The following is a 19,972-nucleotide window of genomic DNA, read 5'->3' as shown; positions in this document are numbered from 1 at the left end:
GCAATAAGGCTCCTCTGGGGTTTACCAACATACCACGGCGGCTAAGGGTATATTGCATGATGCCTAAGAACAGCCCTTAGCCATGGTATATTGACCATATACCACATCTCCTCGGGCCTTATTGCTTAAATATACTGCTCACAACCTCTCTCTCTTCTCCCTCTCTCTGCCAGGTTCTCTCGTCTGCGTAGCCTCAACCTGTCTAATAACCAGCTGGGTCAGTTCCCCATGGCCATCTGTGACATCCCCACCCTCACCGAGGTCAACCTCAGCTGTAACTATCTGGCCAACGTGGGCCAAGCTGTGGGATCCATGACCAAGTAAGAACCAGGAAGTGTCTAGGAGTCAATGGCACTCTATCGAGGTCCACAGTATGAGTGATAACACCCATAAAACCTAGCGGTCACAACAGGGAAATGGTTCCAATCGTTTTTCCACCATTCATTTTTCCGATAAGGGGTAAGCCTACACGAAACACAGCCCTTATTTGAAGGGTTTCTAAAAATCACCTATGACCGCTAGGTTTTATGGGTATTATGACACCACCACTGTAGGGTTCTAGTCCCTGTATCCGTCTACTACTCCCCCCCCCCCCCCCCCCAGAGGCTCTGGTCAAAAGTAGTGCACGTCATAGGAAATAGGGTGCCATTTGGGATGCATGCGAGGGGTCAATGGGCATATAGAGAGGGACAGAGAGGTTGAAGGTCGCTCTTAACCACAGTCCTAGGATCAGGTGACCTCACCCGCGACCCTAACCTTCAACATGAAGCATCAGTGGTTAGACACAGGAGACCATTGGATAGGTTCTGAAATATAGATATATTAAATATGTTTAACATTTCAGATGATTGTCTGACGATCTGATGGTAGCCTGAAGTGAATGCAGACTGAGCCGATAGGAAAACTGATAGTAGTTCACGTGGGGTGATACTTTAGGACGGCAGAGAGAAGCTGTGATGAGGTGATGTCTGCTTCCTCGCAGCGGCAGCAGCAGTAGCTGAGCACCTCTCCTCTCGTCTAATGGAAGGATCTGGAATGCAGCCTGTGAATTCCTCAGTATGCTCACCGAGCCTCATTGCTACTACTGCCACCTCCTGGTTGTAGACGGAAAGACCTTAGTATCAGAATGTGGAGGATGACTTGAAAAGGGGACTCGGCTGTTTGTAATGTAGCTCTTTTGATTGTACTTGATCACCACGCATTAGACAGGGATTCTTAAAATAACAGAGAAATGTCAGCGTGTTTTTTCACACAAAGTTAAAATGCTGTCTTCTCACATCATGCTCACTCTCCCCTCTCTCTCTCTCTATTTCTCTCTTTCTTCAGCCTGCAGACGTTTCTCCTAGACGGTAACTGTCTGAGTGAGTTACCCAGTGAGCTGGGTTCACTCCAGAGACTGGGCTACCTGGGCCTGTCCTTCAACCAGTTTACCCACGTGCCCCAGGTGTTAGAGCGTCTGGCGTCCATGGAGAGGCTGTGTATGGCCGGCAACAGCCTGGACACGCTGGTGCTGCAGAGCTTCAGACTGCTCCGAGTCAAACACGTCGACCTACGGTACGCAGACAGACAGATATAGATAGACAGATAGCTAGACGGACAGACAGAGAAACGGGCAGACAAGCTCGATTCAGCTCCTATCTACAGCTCGGTATTCAGAAACATTTTGTAATCCAGTCTGAGTATCCTCATTACAAGCAGACGTCAAGCTTTGCACCCAGGCCATTTTTCCCCCCATTGCTTGTACAGTAATGGCAGACGCATGCAACTCGTTCACCAAATGAACGCCATGCGTGTTTTGTCGATTCTGATGATCTGAACACAGTCTACACCTAGTCGTAATCACGTCTAGACACCTGGCGGGAAACATTCAGTACATGTGTAGACACATGGGTGTTGGCGGCCGGACACGTTTGACTGGATTTGTCTCTCGATTGCAAAACTCAAACCGTGAAAGGAAACTTCACTAAACTGTATGGAACAGAACCAGGCTAAACAGAAAGTCGTCAGGGAACAGAACCAGGCTAAACAGAATGTTGGCAGGGAACAGAACCAGGCTAAACAGAATGTCGGCAGGGAACAGAACCAGGCTAAACAGAATGTCTGCAGGGAACAGAACCAGGCTAAACAGAATGTCGGCAGGGAACAGAACCAGGCTAAACAGAAAGTCGGCAGGGAACAGAACCAGGCTAAACAGAATGTCGGCAGGGAACAGAATCAGGCTAAACAGAATGTCGGCAGGGAACAGAACCAGGCTAAACAGAATGTCGGCAGGGAACAGAACCAGGCTAAACAGAGTCGGCAGGGAACAGAACCAGGCTAAACAGAATGTCGGCAGGGAACAGAACCAGGCTAAACAGAAAGTCGGCAGGGAACAGAACCAGGCTAAACAGAAAGTCGGCAGGGAACAGAACCAGGCTAAACAGAATCAGATGGAACCAGGCTAAACAGAGAATCAGATGGAAACAGGCTAAACAGAGAATCAGCATGGAACAGAACCAGGCTAAACAGACAGTCAGCATAGAACAGAACCAGGCTAAACAGAGAATCAGCATGGAACAGAACAAGGCTAAACAGAGAATCAGCATGGAACAGAACCAGGCTAAACAGAGAATCATCATGGAACAGAACCAGGCTAAACAGAGAATCGGCATGGAACAGAACCAGGCTAAACAGACAGTCAGCGTGGAACAGAACCAGGCTAAACAGAATCATCATGGAACAGAACCAGGCTAAACAGACAGTCAGCATGGAACAGAACCAGGCTAAACAGATAGTCAGCATGGAACAGAACCAGTCTAAACAAAGAATCAGCATGGAACAGAACCAGGCTAAACAGACAGTCAGCACGGAACAGAACCAGGCTAAACAGGCAGTCAGCATGGAACAGAACCAGTCTAAACAAAGAATCAGCATGGAACAGAACCAGACTAAACAGAGAATCAGCATGGAACAGAACCAGGCTAAACAGAGAGTCAGATGGAACAGAACCAGGCTAAACAGAGAATCAGCATGGAACAGAACCGGGCTAAACAGAGAATCAGCATGGAACAGAACCAGGCTAAACAGAATCAGCATGGAACAGAACCAGGCTAAACAGACAGTCAGCATGGAACAGAACCAGGCTAAACAGACAGTCAGCATGGAACAGAACCAGTCTAAACAAAGAATCAGCATGGAACAGAACCAGGCTAAACAGAGAATCAGCATGGAACAGAACCAGGCTAAACAGAGAGTCAGATGGAACAGAACCAGGCTAAACAGAGAATCAGCATGGAACAGAACCAGGCTAAACAGAGAATCAGCATGGAACAGAACCAGGCTAAACAGACAGTCAGCATGGAACAGAACCAGACTAAACAGAGAATCAGCATGGAACAGAACCAGGCTAAACAGACAGTCAGCATGGAACAGAACTAGGCTAAACAGACAGTCAGCATGGAACGTCACGTAATCATTACTAGACCGATGTCCTCCCTGCTTGGGAAAGAGCAGGCTTTGAGTGACTTAGCGTTATTTGTCAAGTTAATACATCACTCCTGTCACGACGATGGGACATTCACTGAAGTGTCTCTGTGTCATATTGTCAAGCCCAGGACCAAAGATCACACGTGATTGTAGCTAGAGGTGAATACGGTTTTGTCTGTTCTTTTTGTCGGTCGGTGCGGCTTTTTCCAGTCTTTTACAGAAATATGTTGAGTGTCAGGTCATTTAGCACGTAAAGCTGTTAATGAGTAACCCCGATGGTGCACACACAGAGAGGGGGCCGGGACCGTTGAGGTCAGATTTCAAGTGAGGAGACCTCCGTACATTTATTCGGTCACACATATGAGATATCAAGACCATCTCTTGTTTATTTATTTATTTATTGAACCTTTATTTAACTAGGCAAGTCAGTTAAGAGCTAATTCTTATTTACAATGACGGCCTACACCGGGCCAAACCCGGACAACGCTGGGCCAATTGTGCGCCGCCCTATGGGACTCCCAATCACGGCCGGATGTGATTCAGCCTGGATTCAAACCAGGGACTGTTGTTTTGCCTCTTGCACTTAGATACAGTGCCTTAGACCGCCGTGCCACTCGGGAAGGATTGTAGATATTGAATCAATGTGTTAATTTCAAGTAAAATCAGATTTGATTTCAAATTCCCCTTTGTTGACAACTCCAACAACAACAAAAATCAATCCATACAGACATTGATCTTGATCTGATGGTTAATTAGGCTACGGCCCATACTGCCTACTGTCCAATTATGCATGACCTCTAACCTCTGCCCTCTGTGCCATCAGGCTGAATAAGATCCGGGTGGTGGTTCCAGACGAGCCAGACCTGCTGAGGCACGTGACCCAGCTGGATGTGCGTGACAACGGGCTGGAGGAGCTGGATGCCTCCCTGTTCCCACGCCTGGAGGTCCTCCACTGTGAGAGGAACCACATCGCCACCCTCAAGGTCAAGGGCTCCGTGCTCAAAGCCATCTACGCACAGAACAACGGTGGGTCTGCGTCCCCAGTTAAGAGTCCATCGATGCCTGCTGTGCTCGTAAAGACGTAGGAGGGTGATGTTGCCCCTAGACGCTGACCCTGGGTCAGTTTTGCGTTTTCCACACTAATGGTTAAGGCTGAGATTGGCGATAGGTGAAACAAATGCCACCGGCCGCCCCAGGTGAATGGGTTCATCCTTTTTGTTTTGAGGAAATGAGCATCCAGCGTCGTTCTAAAGAAATATAACTGCTGTTCTATTGCACGTGCAGGGAGACAAAAACCAGCATTCGCTGTTAGAAGTAACGTCTTTGTTGTTATAATATCACAAACGGCTCTCTGTGTTCCCTTCTATAGAACTACGGGAGCTGGAGGTCAGCCCAGTGCCCTCCACACTCACCTACATGGACATCTCCAGGTGAGGCCGACAACTTCCCTTCAACACTCAACATTGCAGAAAATACTGTGCGGACACTCTCTGAAACGTAGCATACTCACAAAGCCTCTTCCAACCTGACCTCTCCTCTCCCACTCTCTCTCTCTCTCTGTAGGAATCGTATGGAGGCCGTCCCAGAGTGGCTGTGTGAGATTAAGAAACTAGAAGTTCTGGACATTAGCCACAACCTCGTTACTGAGCTCCCAGCACGGTCAGTTTTTCTTGCTCTCTCGCTCTCTCTTGCTCTCTCTCAATTCAATTCAAAGGGCTTTATTGGCATGGGAAGCATTGCCAAATGTAAATCTCTCTCTCTATCTAACGCCAGTCTCTCTCTCTATCATCTCTATCTATGGTCTCTCACTCTCTATCTACGGTCTCTATCTACAGTCTTTATCTATGGTCTCTCTCTCTCTTTATCTACGGTCTCCCTGCCTATCTATCGCTAGCTGCGATCAGTCTCTCTCCCAATGGCTCAGTAGTTTTTCAACCAGGAAAAGCCCATTGAGACCCAGAGTCTCTTTTTCAAAGGAGACCTGGCCAAGAAGGCAGTGACCACACATACATTACAGAAAGAAAACCTACAACAATACGGTACAATACAACAACATAATCCAGACTTTTTTTTAAAAGCATTCACACTCCTCTGTAACAGAGTCTCCCATCAAAATGGTAATTAATTCAGTGGCACTAACATATCTAGATGAAGCTTGAGCTGTAGACTATTCCATGCCTCTGATGCACAAAACGAGAAGGCACTGCCGTAGCTGCAGTTGTGGTGCTGTGCCCCGATCTAAAGCCAGACTCAACCCCTCTCAGTATGTTCTTTTCAATTAAGACGTTGAGTTCTGTGAGTTCACTCGGGGATTCATAGACTTTGGCCAGGATAGGGAGTTTGGAGATAGGACCAGAGTTATTAGCATCTGAGGGATCTCCACCCTTTAGCAGCGGGAGGACGTAAGCTGATTTCCAAATGCTGGGTATGGAATTGGTCAAGAGACTCAAGTTGAAAATATGAGCCACAGGTTCAGTAATAATACCAGCTGCTATTTTTTTAGAGGTAGGGGATCCAGGTTGTCTGGACCTGCAGACTTTTTAGTGTCTATTGCCTTTAGTGCTTTATAGACCTCAGCATAAGACACAGGCTCAAAATTAAAATGGTTGACATGAGGGCCTATATTATAGTTGACTGTAACAGAGCTGACATTAGAGGCCTGGGCCCCACCATTATCAACAACTGAACTAGCAGATATGAAGTCTTGTTAAAAACCCCTACAATATCTGCTTCATCCTTCACTTCATTAGAATCCATCATTAAATGGTCAGGAAGGTCAGAGGATACATTAGAACCTGATTCTGATTCGATTCACTTCCAGAACTTGGTAGGGTTGTTTAGGTTCTCTGTGACTGCGTTTAGATAGTCATCTGATTTGGTCACCTGATCAATCCTGTGCATTTGTTTCTTAGCACTCTGAAGGAGGCCCAGTCAACAGGAGCATTTATATGCCTAGCCTGAGCCTAAGAGACATTTCTCTTTCTAATGAATTGTCACGTGCCCTCGCTCCCTCTCCGGCCTCTAGTCACCTGATTGTTGCGCACACCTGTCCCCATCTCCACGGTCGTCAGCGCCTAATGACAATCACCTGGACTCCATTGCCTCCTTGATTACCTGCCCTGTTTATGTCACTCCCTTTGGTTCCTTCCTCAGGCATTAATGTTTCCGTTTCTTGTCTGTGTGCTGTTAGTGTTTCTTGTTTTGTGTTCCGTTTATGTATTAAATATTCACTCCCTGTACTTGCTGCCCCGACTCTCAGCCCACTTCGTTATATTCATTCCGCCAAGTTATCAGGAAACCAGGAAATGGTCCCTTCCACTGGTTCTGAACTTCTTCACAGGGGCCTATCACAAATGGACACACATTTCACATAGAAATAGTCCCAGGCAGTGTCAACATGGGGAATCAGACGTACTATGGCACAGATCATGTAAGAACGCCTGCTCATCAAACGGTCTAAAATGTCTTTAAAAAATATAAAACGGGGTTTGGCTTTGGTCATTTTTTGTATTTCTAACACAAGCTATTGCACAGTGATCACTGACATCCTTACAGAAAATCCCAGTCCATGTGTGTCTGCGAGGTGTATCCGTTAGAAGGATGTCCAACAGAACACTGTACAATCCCGCTCTGTATTCTCCAAATGGCTCGTTCTCAATACTCCTTTCCTTCGTAACCACTGATAAGTCGAAAGACTGGACGGGTTTTCACCATGTGTATTCCAGCTCTCATGTCCTGCCAGATCAGTGATCATGGAGGAAAGGACACAAGGAACGGGGGAAAAAAGAAAGCTAGTTTGGACTGTTGAGACTCAGCCAGTAGTCTCATTTAGTCCCTCTGGACACTTCATCTTATGCCTGTGTGCCCTGCTCATGGACAGACTTCTGTCCCCAACTAAGCGTCACAAATCATCCAGATCATTGTGAATCAACCAGATCGTCATGAATCAGTCAGATCATCATGAATCAACCAGATCATCATGAATCAACCAGATCATCATGAATCAGTCAGATCATCATGAATCAACCAGATCATCATGAATCAGTCAGATCATCATGAATCAACCCGATCATGAATCAACCAGATCATCATGAATCAACCAGATCATCATGAATCAGTCAGATCATCATGAATCAGTCAGATCGTCATGAATCAACCAGATCATCATGAATCAGTCAGATCATCATGAATCAACCAGATCATCATGAATCAACCAGATCATCACGAATCAACCAGATCATCACGAATCAACCAGATCATCATGAATCAGTCAGATCATCATGAATCAACCAGATCATCATGAATCAACCAGATCATCACAAATCAACCAGATCATCATGAATCAGTCAGATCATCATGAATCAACCAGATCATCATGAATCAACCAGATCATCATGAATCAACCAGATCATCATGAATCAACCAGATCATCACAAATCAACCAGATCATCATGAATCAGTCAGATCATCATGAATCAACCAGATCATCATGAATCAACCAGATCATCATGAATCAACCAGATCATCACGAATCAACCAGATCATCATGAATCAGTCAGATCATCATGAATCAACCAGATCATCATGAATCAACCAGATCATCATGAATCAACCAGATCATCACGAATCAACCAGATCATCATGAATCAGTCAGATCATCATGAATCAACCAGATCATCATGAATCAACCAGATCATCATGAATCAACCAGATCATCATGAATCAACCAGATCATCACGAATCAACCAGATCATCATGAATCAGTCAGATCATCATGAATCAACCAGATCATCATGAATCAACCAGATCATCATGAATCAACCAGATCATCATGAATCAACCAGATCATCATGAATCAACCAGATAGCCTTTCATCACCATCCCATCCTTTCTCTTTTTGTATCCCCCTCTAGTTCACTTCAGATGCTCCTTCCTTCCTACCTTCCTTCTGTCTTTCTCACTGTATTATTCTCTCTCTCTCTCTTTCTTGTTCTTGCCCCACTCTTTCTTTCTCTTTCTCATGCCATCTCTCGCTCCATCTCGCTCTCTCTCCCTCTCTTTCTCGCTCTATCCCCTATCTCCCTCTGCAGATCTATATTTTACTCAGGAAGTGTCAGAATGACGAATCTTAGCTGCAGGCTCCACTAGAGGTGCTGATATGTTCTGTTTTCATGTCTTCATCCCTTCCCCACCCCCATCCCATGCCTTCTGTTACGACCCAGTTTAGACGCACATCACGCGCACGGAAACGCATGCACACACCGCCCCAGTAGACCAGCTGCACTGTGACAGTGTGTCTGTGTGTCTTCGTAAGCACAGAAGGTCTTTTATCTGCGTTAAGCACGAGCCACATGTCGGTTTATCGCCAATTCCCTCAACGTACGTGCCTTCTTTCTGAAGATTTATCGGTGCATCTTTTACAAGCATACTTTCCGTGTCTCCACGCCTTCGTCTTCACTGATCTGAACACACAGACTAAGTGAAGGTAATATGAAGGCCTTTTCTTTCACCTGTCCCGCTCTTAACTTCTTTGTCAGTACAGTTGGAGAGAAGGCGAAGGGGCGAGGAAGCCACTTGAGACAATTGAGATGCAGCCCCTGTTTCTCTCCCTGTCTTACTCTGACCATTGAGATGCAGCCCATGTCCCACCCACTGTGACTGTGATGTTGTTACTGGTTTGACGCTGACGTCTCTCCACTCCCCCCTACTGGCAGGTTGCTGTGTAGCAGCAGTCTGAGGAAGCTGAGTGCAGGACACAACCACCTGCAGAAGCTGCCTGAGAGAGTAGAGCGCCCACTACTGGAGGTGTTGGACGTACAACACAACCAGCTGGCAGAGCTGCCCTGCAACCTCTTCCTCAAATCTGACAGGTAACACAACATTATGAACATATATTACATATAGGGTGGTAAACATACAATGAGTATGATTACATGGTAATGTAGGAATGAAGGAAGGAAACTCTGTGTGAATAAAAGTAAATTAAGGATATGCCTGTAGTGTTGAGAAAGTACAATCTGTGTTGTTTGTATCAATATAACAGCATGATGACAAGAGGTGTCCTTTAGTTATTGCCCCAGTTATTTACTAGTTAATCTAAGTTATTACACCTGTTAATACAAGTTATTACACGCTATTTCTATCCCTGCTAAAGTACGTCTAATGGTTGAAAGACTGACATTCAAGCTCACTTCCTGTTTCAGTTTACGGTGCCTGAATGCCTCAGCCAATAAGCTGGAGCACCTGCCTCCCTCCAGCCTATCAGAGGAAAGCAACAGCGTCCTACAGGAACTGTACCTCACCAACAACCGTCTGACTGATAAGTGTGTTCCCTTGCTGACGGGACACACACACCTCAGAGTACTACACATGGCCTACAACTACCTGCACACCTTCCCTGCCAGGTGAGTGGATGTAGGCTACATCACACACACACGTACCAAATAACTGCTTCTTTGTCTACCTCACAATACAGTTCACTGTCTCTTATACACACATGCTCACTGACTCTCCCTTTTCCTTCACTGTAGTAAAATGGCCAAGCTGGAGGAGCTGGAGGAGCTGGACCTGAGTGGGAACAGGCTGAAGACGGTGCCCACCACCATCATGAACCTCAGACGCATGCACACACTCATCGCCCACTCCAACACCATAGAGGTCTTCCCCGAGGTCATGCAGCTTATGGAGATGAAGGTAAGTGTGTCGCGCATGCATATGCATTTGTGTGTGTGCGTGTGTTTGTGTGTGTGTGTGCGTTAACCCTCTCCTGTCTCTCCTCAGTGTGTAGATCTGAGCTGTAATGAGCTGAGTGAGATCAGCCTGCCTGAGAACCTGCCTCCTAAACTCCAGGAGCTGGACCTGACAGGCAACCCTCGTCTCAACCTGGACCACAACACCCTGGAACATCTCAAGTGAGTGGTCTATTAGTGTGGACAAGTTGTGATTTTAAAGATGGAATCAAATTGAATTCTTTATTCGTTTGTCTGTGTATCTGTATTCCTGCACTGTGATCGTTTCGATAAGTTTCCTTCTCTCGTCTTCGTTGCAGTAACATTCGCTGTTTCCGCATCGACCCGCCCCCGACCTTCTCAGCCAATGAGGCGTCGGGTGGGCCGGCTGTGTGGAGTCATGGTTACACAGAGGCCTCGGGCGTCAAGAACAAGTGAGTAGCGCGCTACGCTACACTACACTACAGGACACAGCCTCATCATGTGTGAATCAAATGGTCCACCATGGGAGAGCTTTCAAAACACTAGCAAAGTTACCATGGTGACTGAGACGAATACCTCAGTCAGTGAGGTCAATGGGGGGGTGGGCAGTAGAGATAGTCTGGGTGGGTGTATGCACACGTCCATCTGTCCGTGTGTGAGAGAGAGATGCAGTGCCGTGGGAGCTACAGTATGTGTTAAACTCTGAACATCCTCGAGGGCATATCATTAACATTTTGTGTGTCTGTGTTTTTGTGCGTGTGTGTGTGTGTGTTTCCAGGCTGTGTGTGGCCGCCCTGTCGGTGAACAGTTTCTGTGGGAGTCGTGAGGCCCTGTATGGAGTGTTTGATGGAGACAAGAACGTGGAAGTGCCCTACCTGCTGCAGTGTACCATGAACGACGTGCTGGCCGAAGAGCTACACAAGACCAAGAGTGAAGAAGAACATATGACCAACACTTTCCTCGTCATGCAGAGGTATGTGTGGAACACACACAGAGGGAGAGAGAGTCATACACCTTCACGTTTAGACAGTATCAGATAGTCAACCGTCTCCTTTTCTCTCTGTCTGTGCCACAGGAAACTGGGTACGGCAGGGCAGAAGCTGGGTGGCTCGGCAGCCCTGTGCCACATCAGACACGACCCCACCGACCCAGGCGGCTGCTTCACCCTCACCGCTGCCAACGTAGGCAAGTGCCAGGCCATCCTGTGTCGCGACGGCAAACCACTGCCCCTCTCCCTGCTGCACAGCGTAGGCCTGGAGGAAGAGTACCGACGCATCAGACAACACAACGCCATCATCACTGAGGTACACAGGGAGGGGTGTGTGGAGGGAGAGGAGAGGTTGAGTGTATTATGCGTGTTGTGTGGGGGTGTGTAAAGAGGCTGTTCATTTAAATGAAATAGTAACTGATATTATAGCTTGTGATGCACATCAATTCCATTTCACTTTAAATTCTATAACCCCCAAGGTTCTGCAGGGCTCCACATCCAGGTACACTTTCACACCAGGCCAGTAGCAACAGAAAGCTCCTTGCCCGAATGAAAGAAATACTGGCCCGGGTCAAGATCTGACAGTAAAGCGAATGATGCGTACATCATTTCAATTAGCAAGTGATTTTATATTTCATTTGAGCTGGGCAGGAAACCCATACTATACATGGTTCATACAGACAGGACTTTTTCAAGCACTTAATTATCATTTTCAAGGACCCGCATTGTATATTTAATTGTTGTAATAGACTATAGAAAAAACGAACCATTACCATTCTACATTTTTAATAGGCCTTCCCTTTAATAGGCCTTCCCTTTAATAGGCCTTCCCTTTAATAGGCTTTCCCATTGCCATTATGCATTGCCATTCATATTATTTTTACATTCTAAAATATCTCAGAATAATGTGGGCATTGCCTGACTAAATACACCGCATGCATCGATAGTCCCCGGCTGATGAAGTCTGTCCAGGTGGTAGCTAGTCAGTCTACCCATTTGAGATGTTGTGTTGCCCATAATAAGCACACATGGTTCTTTAACGGAAATGTCCGGAAATAAATAAAAGCGTTCATAAAAAACGAATCAGAAATGAAATCACGGAGTAATTATATTGGAGAGGTAGAACTTCTATATCGTCTTGCCTACCGCAACGTCAAGGACTTTTCAAGGACCAAATGCCTGATTTCATCCATTGTATGATGACTGATTTCCGCATTGCAAATATTGAACCAAGACTTCTGGTTTGTATAGCCATTCTTTTACTGCTAGATATCATAACTTGGAGCATCTTTCCTACCCAGTGGTGATGTAAATCTTGGTGGGGCAAACTAAAAAAAAATGTTTTTGATGCATGCCAGCAAAGCCACTACACAACAAAATGCACTAAACAAGACATTCATTGCACTATAACGGTGACAAATGGTGCCCACAAACTGTTAGGGCCTACATAAAGCTGTCCCAACGGCAGAGCTTTCTTTTCAGCAGCATGGAGTGAACCCTTACCACCGCTACACCTGGCTATCAGCGGAGCCTTGTCTAGCACCGAAACAGTTCATTCAGCCTCAAGCAGACAATGAAAGTGCTTACAATATTCAATGATTACATTTCTCTAAAACAGGCTATAGGCTACAAGTGCACCACCAAGTCAGAACAGTAGGCTAAGTTATGAGGGTGGAAATTGACCAAATTATTAGGGTGAGGCACATGGGCTACTAACAGCTTACTACACAACATACACATTACTTTCTTGGCTACAGTTCCCGACTTGGCTACAGTTCCCAACTTGGCTACAGTTCCCAACTTGGCTACAGTTCCCGACTTGGCTACAGACTGGGCTACAGTTCCCGACTTGGCTACAGTTCCCGACTTGGCTACCAGTTCCCGACTTGGCTACAGTTCCCGACTTGGCTACAGTTCCCAACTGGGCTACAGTTCCCGACTTGGCTACAGTTCCCAACTGGGCTACAGTTCCCGACTTGGCTACAGTTCCCGACTGGGCTACAGTTCCCAACTGGGCTACAGTTCCCGACTTGGAATTCCAAGTTGGATGACCGTTCAAAATTATTTTCTGTGTTCTCCCAGTAGTAGATAGTTCCAAGTTCTCTTGAACTCACTGAAGTCTGAGATTTCCCAGTTCCAAGTTTCCAGTTGTTTTGAATGCAGCAGAAGTCCTGCTGGATTGACAGCATGGCCAATGTATTCAACCTTTAACAATTGGATACCACAAACCTGCGGAGAAAAAGGGGGTAAAACAGTTTAAAAGTGTAAACATTTACGTTCAACACCATGGGCGAGAAGTTACGATCTTGTCTCATCACTGCAACGCCACTACGGACTCTGCAAAGGTCGAGAGCCAAGCCGCACTGCTTCTTGAAACACTGCTCGCTTGACCCGGAAGCCCAATGTGTCAGAGGAAACACCGTCGAACTGACAACCAGGGTCAGCTTGCAGGCGCCCGGCTCCCCACAAGGAGTCGCTAGAGCACAATGAGACAAGGAAATCCCGTCCGGCCAAACCCTCCCCTAACCCGGACGACACTCGGTCAATTGTGCGCCATCCGCCGTCCAATGGGTCTCCCAGTCACGGCCGGCTGTAACACAGCCTGGGATCGAACCCGAGGCTGCTGTCGTGCCTCAGCACTCATTGTTAAATTTGCAATTTCCAACTTGTTGTGTAATGTTTATGTCCAATGGCCGATGAGCACTGATACGTTTTATCTATAATTTTTCAAGGATTGAAAAGGATTTGCCAGTACATTGTCGACTTGATTTATGATGACTGCTTGACTAGCTTGCTAGCTAAGATTTTGAAAGTATGATGTTGACATGATCTGTCCAATCAAAGCAGCTGTAGATATAACGTGATTTGACATCATCTTATCTGTGGCCAATGACCTTGAGCCTTCTTGGATGGGCACTTCTACTGTAAGTCTATGGAAGCACCCAAGGGACATGAATTTTCAAGCTCTACCAGTAGATTTTTGTGTCCCCATGAGTGATAGAACATTGAGCCAATCACAGCACAACTAGAGAACATTACCAACCCCTACACTCTGTATTTTCTGCTGGCTACCCCACCACCACAGAAAAAACTGAGCTAGGCTGAAACACCTGTGTTTTGGAGCGGCCAACCTCAAGAAAGCAAAAAAGACACCATGTTTGTATGCAGCTTTATTAACTCAATGATGTATTTATTTTACATTGTTTGCAAACTGATATGTGACACATGCAAAACAGGGACACAAAAAACATGTATACAGTACCAGTCAAAATTGGGACACACCTACTCATTCCAGGGTTTTTCTTTATTTCTACTAAGTTCTACATTGTAGAATAATAGTGAAAACATCAAAACTATGAAATAACACATGTAGAATAATGTCGTAACCAAAAAATTGTTAAACAAATCAAAATATATTTTATATTTGAGATTCTTCAAAATAGCCACACTTTGCCTTGATGACACCTTTGCGCACTCTTAGCATTCTCTCAACCAGCTTCATGAGGTAGTCACCTGGAATGCATTTCAATTAACAGGTGTGCCTTGTTAAAAGTTAACTTGTGGAATTTATTTCCTTCTTAATGTGTTTGAACCAATCAGTTGTGTTGTGACAAGGTTGGGGTGGTATACAGAAGATAGCCCTATTTGGTAAAATACCAAGTCCATATTATGGCAAGAACAGCTCAAATAAGCAAAGAGAAATGACAGTCCATCATTACTTTAACACATGAAGAACTTTGAACATGTCTTTTAGTCCAAATAATGTGCCTCTGTACGCCTATGTAAATATTCCATAAAAAATCAGCCGTTTCCAGCTACAATAGTCATTTACAACATTAACAATGTCTACACTGTATTTCTGATCAATTTGATGTTATTTTAATGGACACAAAATGTGCTTTTGTTTCAAAAACAAGGACATTTCTAAGTGACCCCAAACTTTTGAACGGTAGTGTATGTGTTAGAAACACTAACTGCTCCCACTGTAAACATACTGTATGTTTGTGTTTGTTTTTCGGAGGGGTTGGGATAAAGCAGAAGAGAAGTTTCTATTGAACAATAAAGTAATCTTCTTCTTCCTCTACCCCTCTAGGACAACAAGGTGAATGGAGTGACAGACTCCACCCGCATCATGGGCTACTCCTTCCTGTACCCTGCGGTGATCCCACGGCCCTACGTCTCCAAGGTAACCCTCACCCCGCAGGACGAGTTCTTCATCCTGGGCAGCCGGGGATTGTGGGATGCTCTGTCGCAGTCGGAGGCGGTGGAGGCTGTTCGTAACGTCCCAGACGGCCTGGCTGCAGCCAAGAAGCTGTGTACGCTGGCCCAGGGCTACGGCTGCACTGACAGTCTCTGTGCCGTGGTGGTCCAGCTTTCTGTGAGCGAGGACTGCTGCTCCTGCTGCTGCAGCGACGCTCCCCAGCCGCCCCCCAGCCCCGGCCTGGGCGGCTACCCCTCCTCGGGGGGTTCGTCGATAAAGGAGCGGCCCTCAGGGGACGGCTCCCTCCCGGTGCCTCCGTCGTCTTGTAGCGAGATAAGCAGTGAGATCAGTACTAGTGAGATGAGCAGCGAGGTGGGATCCACAGCCTCCTCTGACGAGCCTCCCCAGAGCTCCCTGGTGCTGCTGCATGAACAGCCCCACCACCACCAGCTCCACCTGCACCACCAGGCCAACCAGCTCTCCCTCCAGGCCCAGCACGCCGCCCAGCCCTGCCCATACCCGCACCCAGGCTCAGAGCTCCCTGCCCGGGGCTGCTGTTCACTCCACCCTGCCTGTCTGAGCGGCTCCTTCCAGAGGCAGCTGTCCAGTGCCACCTTCTCCAGCGCGCTGTCTGACAACGGGCTGGACAGTGAGGATGAGGAGCCCATCGCCGGGGTCTTCTCCAACGGGAGCAGAGTGGAGGTGGAGGCCGACATCCACTGCCTTAGGGCTGAGGCCTCTTCATCATCATCATCCGGATGGGAACGCCTGCTGTCCCCTCCTCCACCTCCTCCACCCTGCACCCCGGAACCACTGGAGGAAGGGGTGGAGCTGACCTTGGGGGAGGCGGAGACAAGGGAGCAGAGAGAGGAGGGCTGGTCAGTGGGGTCTGGCAGAAAGGGTGATGATGGGAAGACCCTGGGCAAGAGGAGGGGGAATGGCTCCGTGGCCCCTCAGGAGAAGAGCCACAACCTGATCGAGGTGGCAGCAGACGCCCCTTCTAAGAAGGGCGGAGGGTACTTCACAGCCCCCGCCCAGCCCGACCCGGACGACCAGTTCATCATCCCTCCAGAGCTGGAGGAGGAAGTCAAGGAGATCATGAAGCAGCATCAGCAGAAACAACAGAAAGCACCTAGCCCCGACCAGCCTGCAGACTACTACGACACACCCCTCTGAGCAGACACACCCCCTTACTGCAGTCTACTACAACCCTCCACTATGTTCCTGCAGACTACTAGGACACACCCCTGATAAATCCCTACAGAGTCTGCAGACTAGCTGAGTAACCTATGTATCTGAAAAACAGCACCTTGTTGAGCAGTCAGACTACAAGCGCTCAACCCGTTCCTGAGACCACATCACTGGAGTACCATGCACTGTAACCTGCTCCACCCCTTTCCCCAAAATGGCCTATAGGATAGTTCCACTACTACTCAGACTATACTGGATGTTGTTTTTACATTAGACAATAAACCTCTGAGTACCAATGTAATCAACACTAGTCTCTCTGCAATAGGGTTAGCCTACCACAACACACAGTTCATATGGATAATATGATTACAGTTTTTTTGTTTTTTTTACTTACCATATCTTTTAATGTGAAGAAAATTAAGTTACTTTTTAAAAATGAAACACGGAGACACAATCTTATTATCAATGAAATACATTTGAAATGGTACACACCAATATTAACACGCTTAACTTTTGTAGATAGGGCACTTAATGATACTGTGTTTTTTCAGTAAATCCTGGCTCTTGGCCTGTAAAAAGGCATAGAAATTTTTGTAGAAATTTGAAAGACTAACTCCTAGGAGTTGCATACTCTTTATGGTGACCTAGTCACTTTTACTAATCTTCTCTGAGAGAAATTGTGATTTATTTTTTTTCCAATGATTGTAAATAAGAGAAATGTATGCTGACGCTTTTAAAGGAACTGTGTACCCATATGTCTGTGGATGGATTTAGTGGTGTGGAGGGGATGTGGGTCAGACCAGATTTAGCCATTATGAAGAGCTCACTTTCCTTTCTCTCCTAGACATACATACAGAGAGAGATATGCTCAATGCACACACACACACTGTTATACAGTACAAGCACACACAGTTCACAGTGGTTCTTCTCTTTCAGTTCTGTCTTATATCTTGGTTATAGTCAGCAGTCCTGCTAGTGTGCTCACAACACACACACACAGTAGAATACATACACACAGTATTCCCTCCCACCTCCCTCCTAACTGTTATCACCAGCATGACTGTGTCCAGTTCAGTAATGCAAACAAATTCTATATCCACATGGAAAGTAAACCACACAAACGTTCCTGTCTTTGGTATAATAAATCTTACATTTGTGAATATAAGCTTCCTTGTTCTGGTGGTATTTGTATATTTTGGGGTCAAAATTCAAATTCTCTCTTCTGTGTGTGTGTTTGATATTTTCAGATGCAAATGTCACACAATTTTAAGTTAATATAAACGAACAGCCAGAAATGCTGCTAGTAGCACTCAATTAGACTTTACAACGCATTACATATTATCAAGAAATGCAGGATAATAATCTCTTTGTTGCGTGGCTGTCGTACAGTTTGAGGACGTTCAAAATCATACAGGTGTATGTGCACCTTATGACCAGAAGAGGTCGGTATTGTCCAATATCTTTATTAGCACTACCTCAATGAAGCTCTTATTTAACTCGGCAAGTCAGTGAAGAACAAATTATTATTTACAATGATGGCCTACCAAAAGGCCTCCTGCGGGGACGGGGGCCTGGGATTGAAAGTAAATACAATAGAAATATAGGACAAAAACACATCACAACAAGAGAGACAACACACCATTACATAAAGAGAGACTTAAGAAAACAACATGGCATGGCAGCAACACAGCATGGTAGCAACACAACAGTGTAGCAGCACAAAACATGGTACAAACATTATTGGGCACAGACAACAGCACACAGGGCAAGAAGGTAGAGACACCAATACATCACGCAAACAGCCACAACTGTCAGTAAGAGTGTCCATGATTGAGTCTTTGAGATAAAACTGTCCAGTTTGAGTGTCTAGTCGCTAGCTGCAGCGAACTGAAAAGAGGAGCGGCCCAGAATGTGACTGGCAGAACGGGTGTTGTATGTGGAGGATGAAGGCTGCAGTAGATATCTCAGATAGGGGGGAATGAGGCCTAAGAGGGTTATATAAATAAGCATCAACCAGTGGGTCTTGCAATGGGTATACAGAGATGACCAGTTTACAGAGTGCAATGATGTGTCCTATAAGGAGTATTGGTGGCAAATCTGATGGCCGAATGGTAAAGAACATCTAGCCACTCGAGAGCACCCTTACTTACTGATCTATAAATTATGTCTCTAATACCACCCTGCATACCACTGCTGGCTTGCTTCTGAAGCTAAGCAGGGTTGGTCCTGGATGGGAGACCAGATGCTGCTGGAAGTGGTGTTGGAGGGCCAGTAGGAGGCACTCTTTCCTCTGTTCTAAAAAAATATCCCAATACCCCAGGGCAGTGATTGGGGACACTGCCCTGTGTAGGGTGCCGTCTTTTGGATGGGACGTTAAACGGGTGTCCTGACTCTGAGAGTAGGGGTGTTAACCCCGGTGTCCTGGCTAAATTCCCAATCTGGCCCTCAAACCATCACGGTCACCTAATAATCCCCAGTTTACAATTGGCTCATTCATCCCCCTCCTCTCCCCTGTAACTATTCCCCAGGTCGTTGCTGCAAATGAGAATGTGTTCTCAGTCAACTTACCTGGTAAAATAACAGATACATTTTTAAAAAATTACAAATTAAAATAATCTAGCATGGGTAGGATGGTCATCTGAATCAGGGTTAGTTTGGCAGCTGGGGTGAAAGAGGAGCGGTTACGTTAGAGGAAACCAAGTCTAGATTTAACTTTAGCCTGCAGCTTTGATACGTGCTGATAGGACAGTGCACCATCTAGCCATACTCCCAAGTACTTGTATGAGGTGACTACCGCAAGCTCTAAACCCTCAGAGGTAGTCATCACACCTGTGGGAAAACGGGCATTCTTCTTACCAAACCACATGACCTTTGTTTTGGAGATGTTCAGAACAAGGTTAAAGGTAGAGAAAGCTTGTTGGACACTAAGAATGCTTTGTTGTAGAGCATTTAACACAACACCCGGTGAGGGGCCAGCTGAGTATAAGACTGTATCATCTGCATATAAATGGATGAGAGAGCTTCCTACAGCCTGAGCTATGTTGTTGATGTAAATTGAGAAGAGAGTGGGGCCTAGGATCGAGCCTTGGGGTACTCCCTTGGTGACATGCAGTTGCTGAGACAGTAGATCTTCTGATTTTATACGCTGCACTCTTTGAGGTAGTTAGCAAACCAGTCCAAAGACCCCTCAGCGACACCAATACTCCTTAGCGGGCCCACAAGAATGGAATGGTCTACCGTATCAAAAGCTTAGGCCAAGTCAATAAAAATGGCAGCACAATATTGCTTAGAATCAAGGGCAATGGCGACATCATTGAGGACCTTTAAGGTTGCAGTGACATATCCATAACCTGAGCAGAAACCAGACTGCATACCAGAGAGAATACTATAGACATCAAAAAAGCCAGTCAGTTGATT

General features: G+C 46.2%; 1 protein-coding gene across 1 annotated transcript in view; it reads left to right on the top strand.

Annotated features, from left to right (window-relative positions):
* Positions 1–17,720, top strand: part of LOC110508626 (PH domain leucine-rich repeat protein phosphatase 1) — a 78,793-nt gene extending 61,073 nt beyond the window's left edge. The window contains exons 5-17 of the mRNA XM_021589282.2: positions 174–320; positions 1,327–1,554; positions 4,289–4,491; positions 4,835–4,895; positions 5,029–5,124; positions 9,180–9,335; positions 9,669–9,869; positions 9,996–10,158; positions 10,246–10,376; positions 10,514–10,627; positions 10,954–11,148; positions 11,251–11,479; positions 15,257–17,720. Coding sequence (XP_021444957.2) covers positions 174–320; positions 1,327–1,554; positions 4,289–4,491; positions 4,835–4,895; positions 5,029–5,124; positions 9,180–9,335; positions 9,669–9,869; positions 9,996–10,158; positions 10,246–10,376; positions 10,514–10,627; positions 10,954–11,148; positions 11,251–11,479; positions 15,257–16,540 — 3,208 coding nt within the window. The 3' untranslated portion in view covers positions 16,541–17,720. The remainder of the gene's footprint in view (positions 1–173; positions 321–1,326; positions 1,555–4,288; positions 4,492–4,834; positions 4,896–5,028; positions 5,125–9,179; positions 9,336–9,668; positions 9,870–9,995; positions 10,159–10,245; positions 10,377–10,513; positions 10,628–10,953; positions 11,149–11,250; positions 11,480–15,256) is intronic.
* Positions 17,721–19,972: the final 2,252 nt, after the last annotated feature.

The sequence above is a fragment of the Oncorhynchus mykiss genome, chromosome 28 (genome assembly GCF_013265735.2).
Source record: "Oncorhynchus mykiss isolate Arlee chromosome 28, USDA_OmykA_1.1, whole genome shotgun sequence".
NCBI classification, from domain to species: domain Eukaryota; kingdom Metazoa; phylum Chordata; class Actinopteri; order Salmoniformes; family Salmonidae; genus Oncorhynchus; species Oncorhynchus mykiss.
The sequence above is the reverse complement of the archived record's forward strand: the minus strand, read 5'-3'. Positions and strand labels throughout refer to the sequence as shown.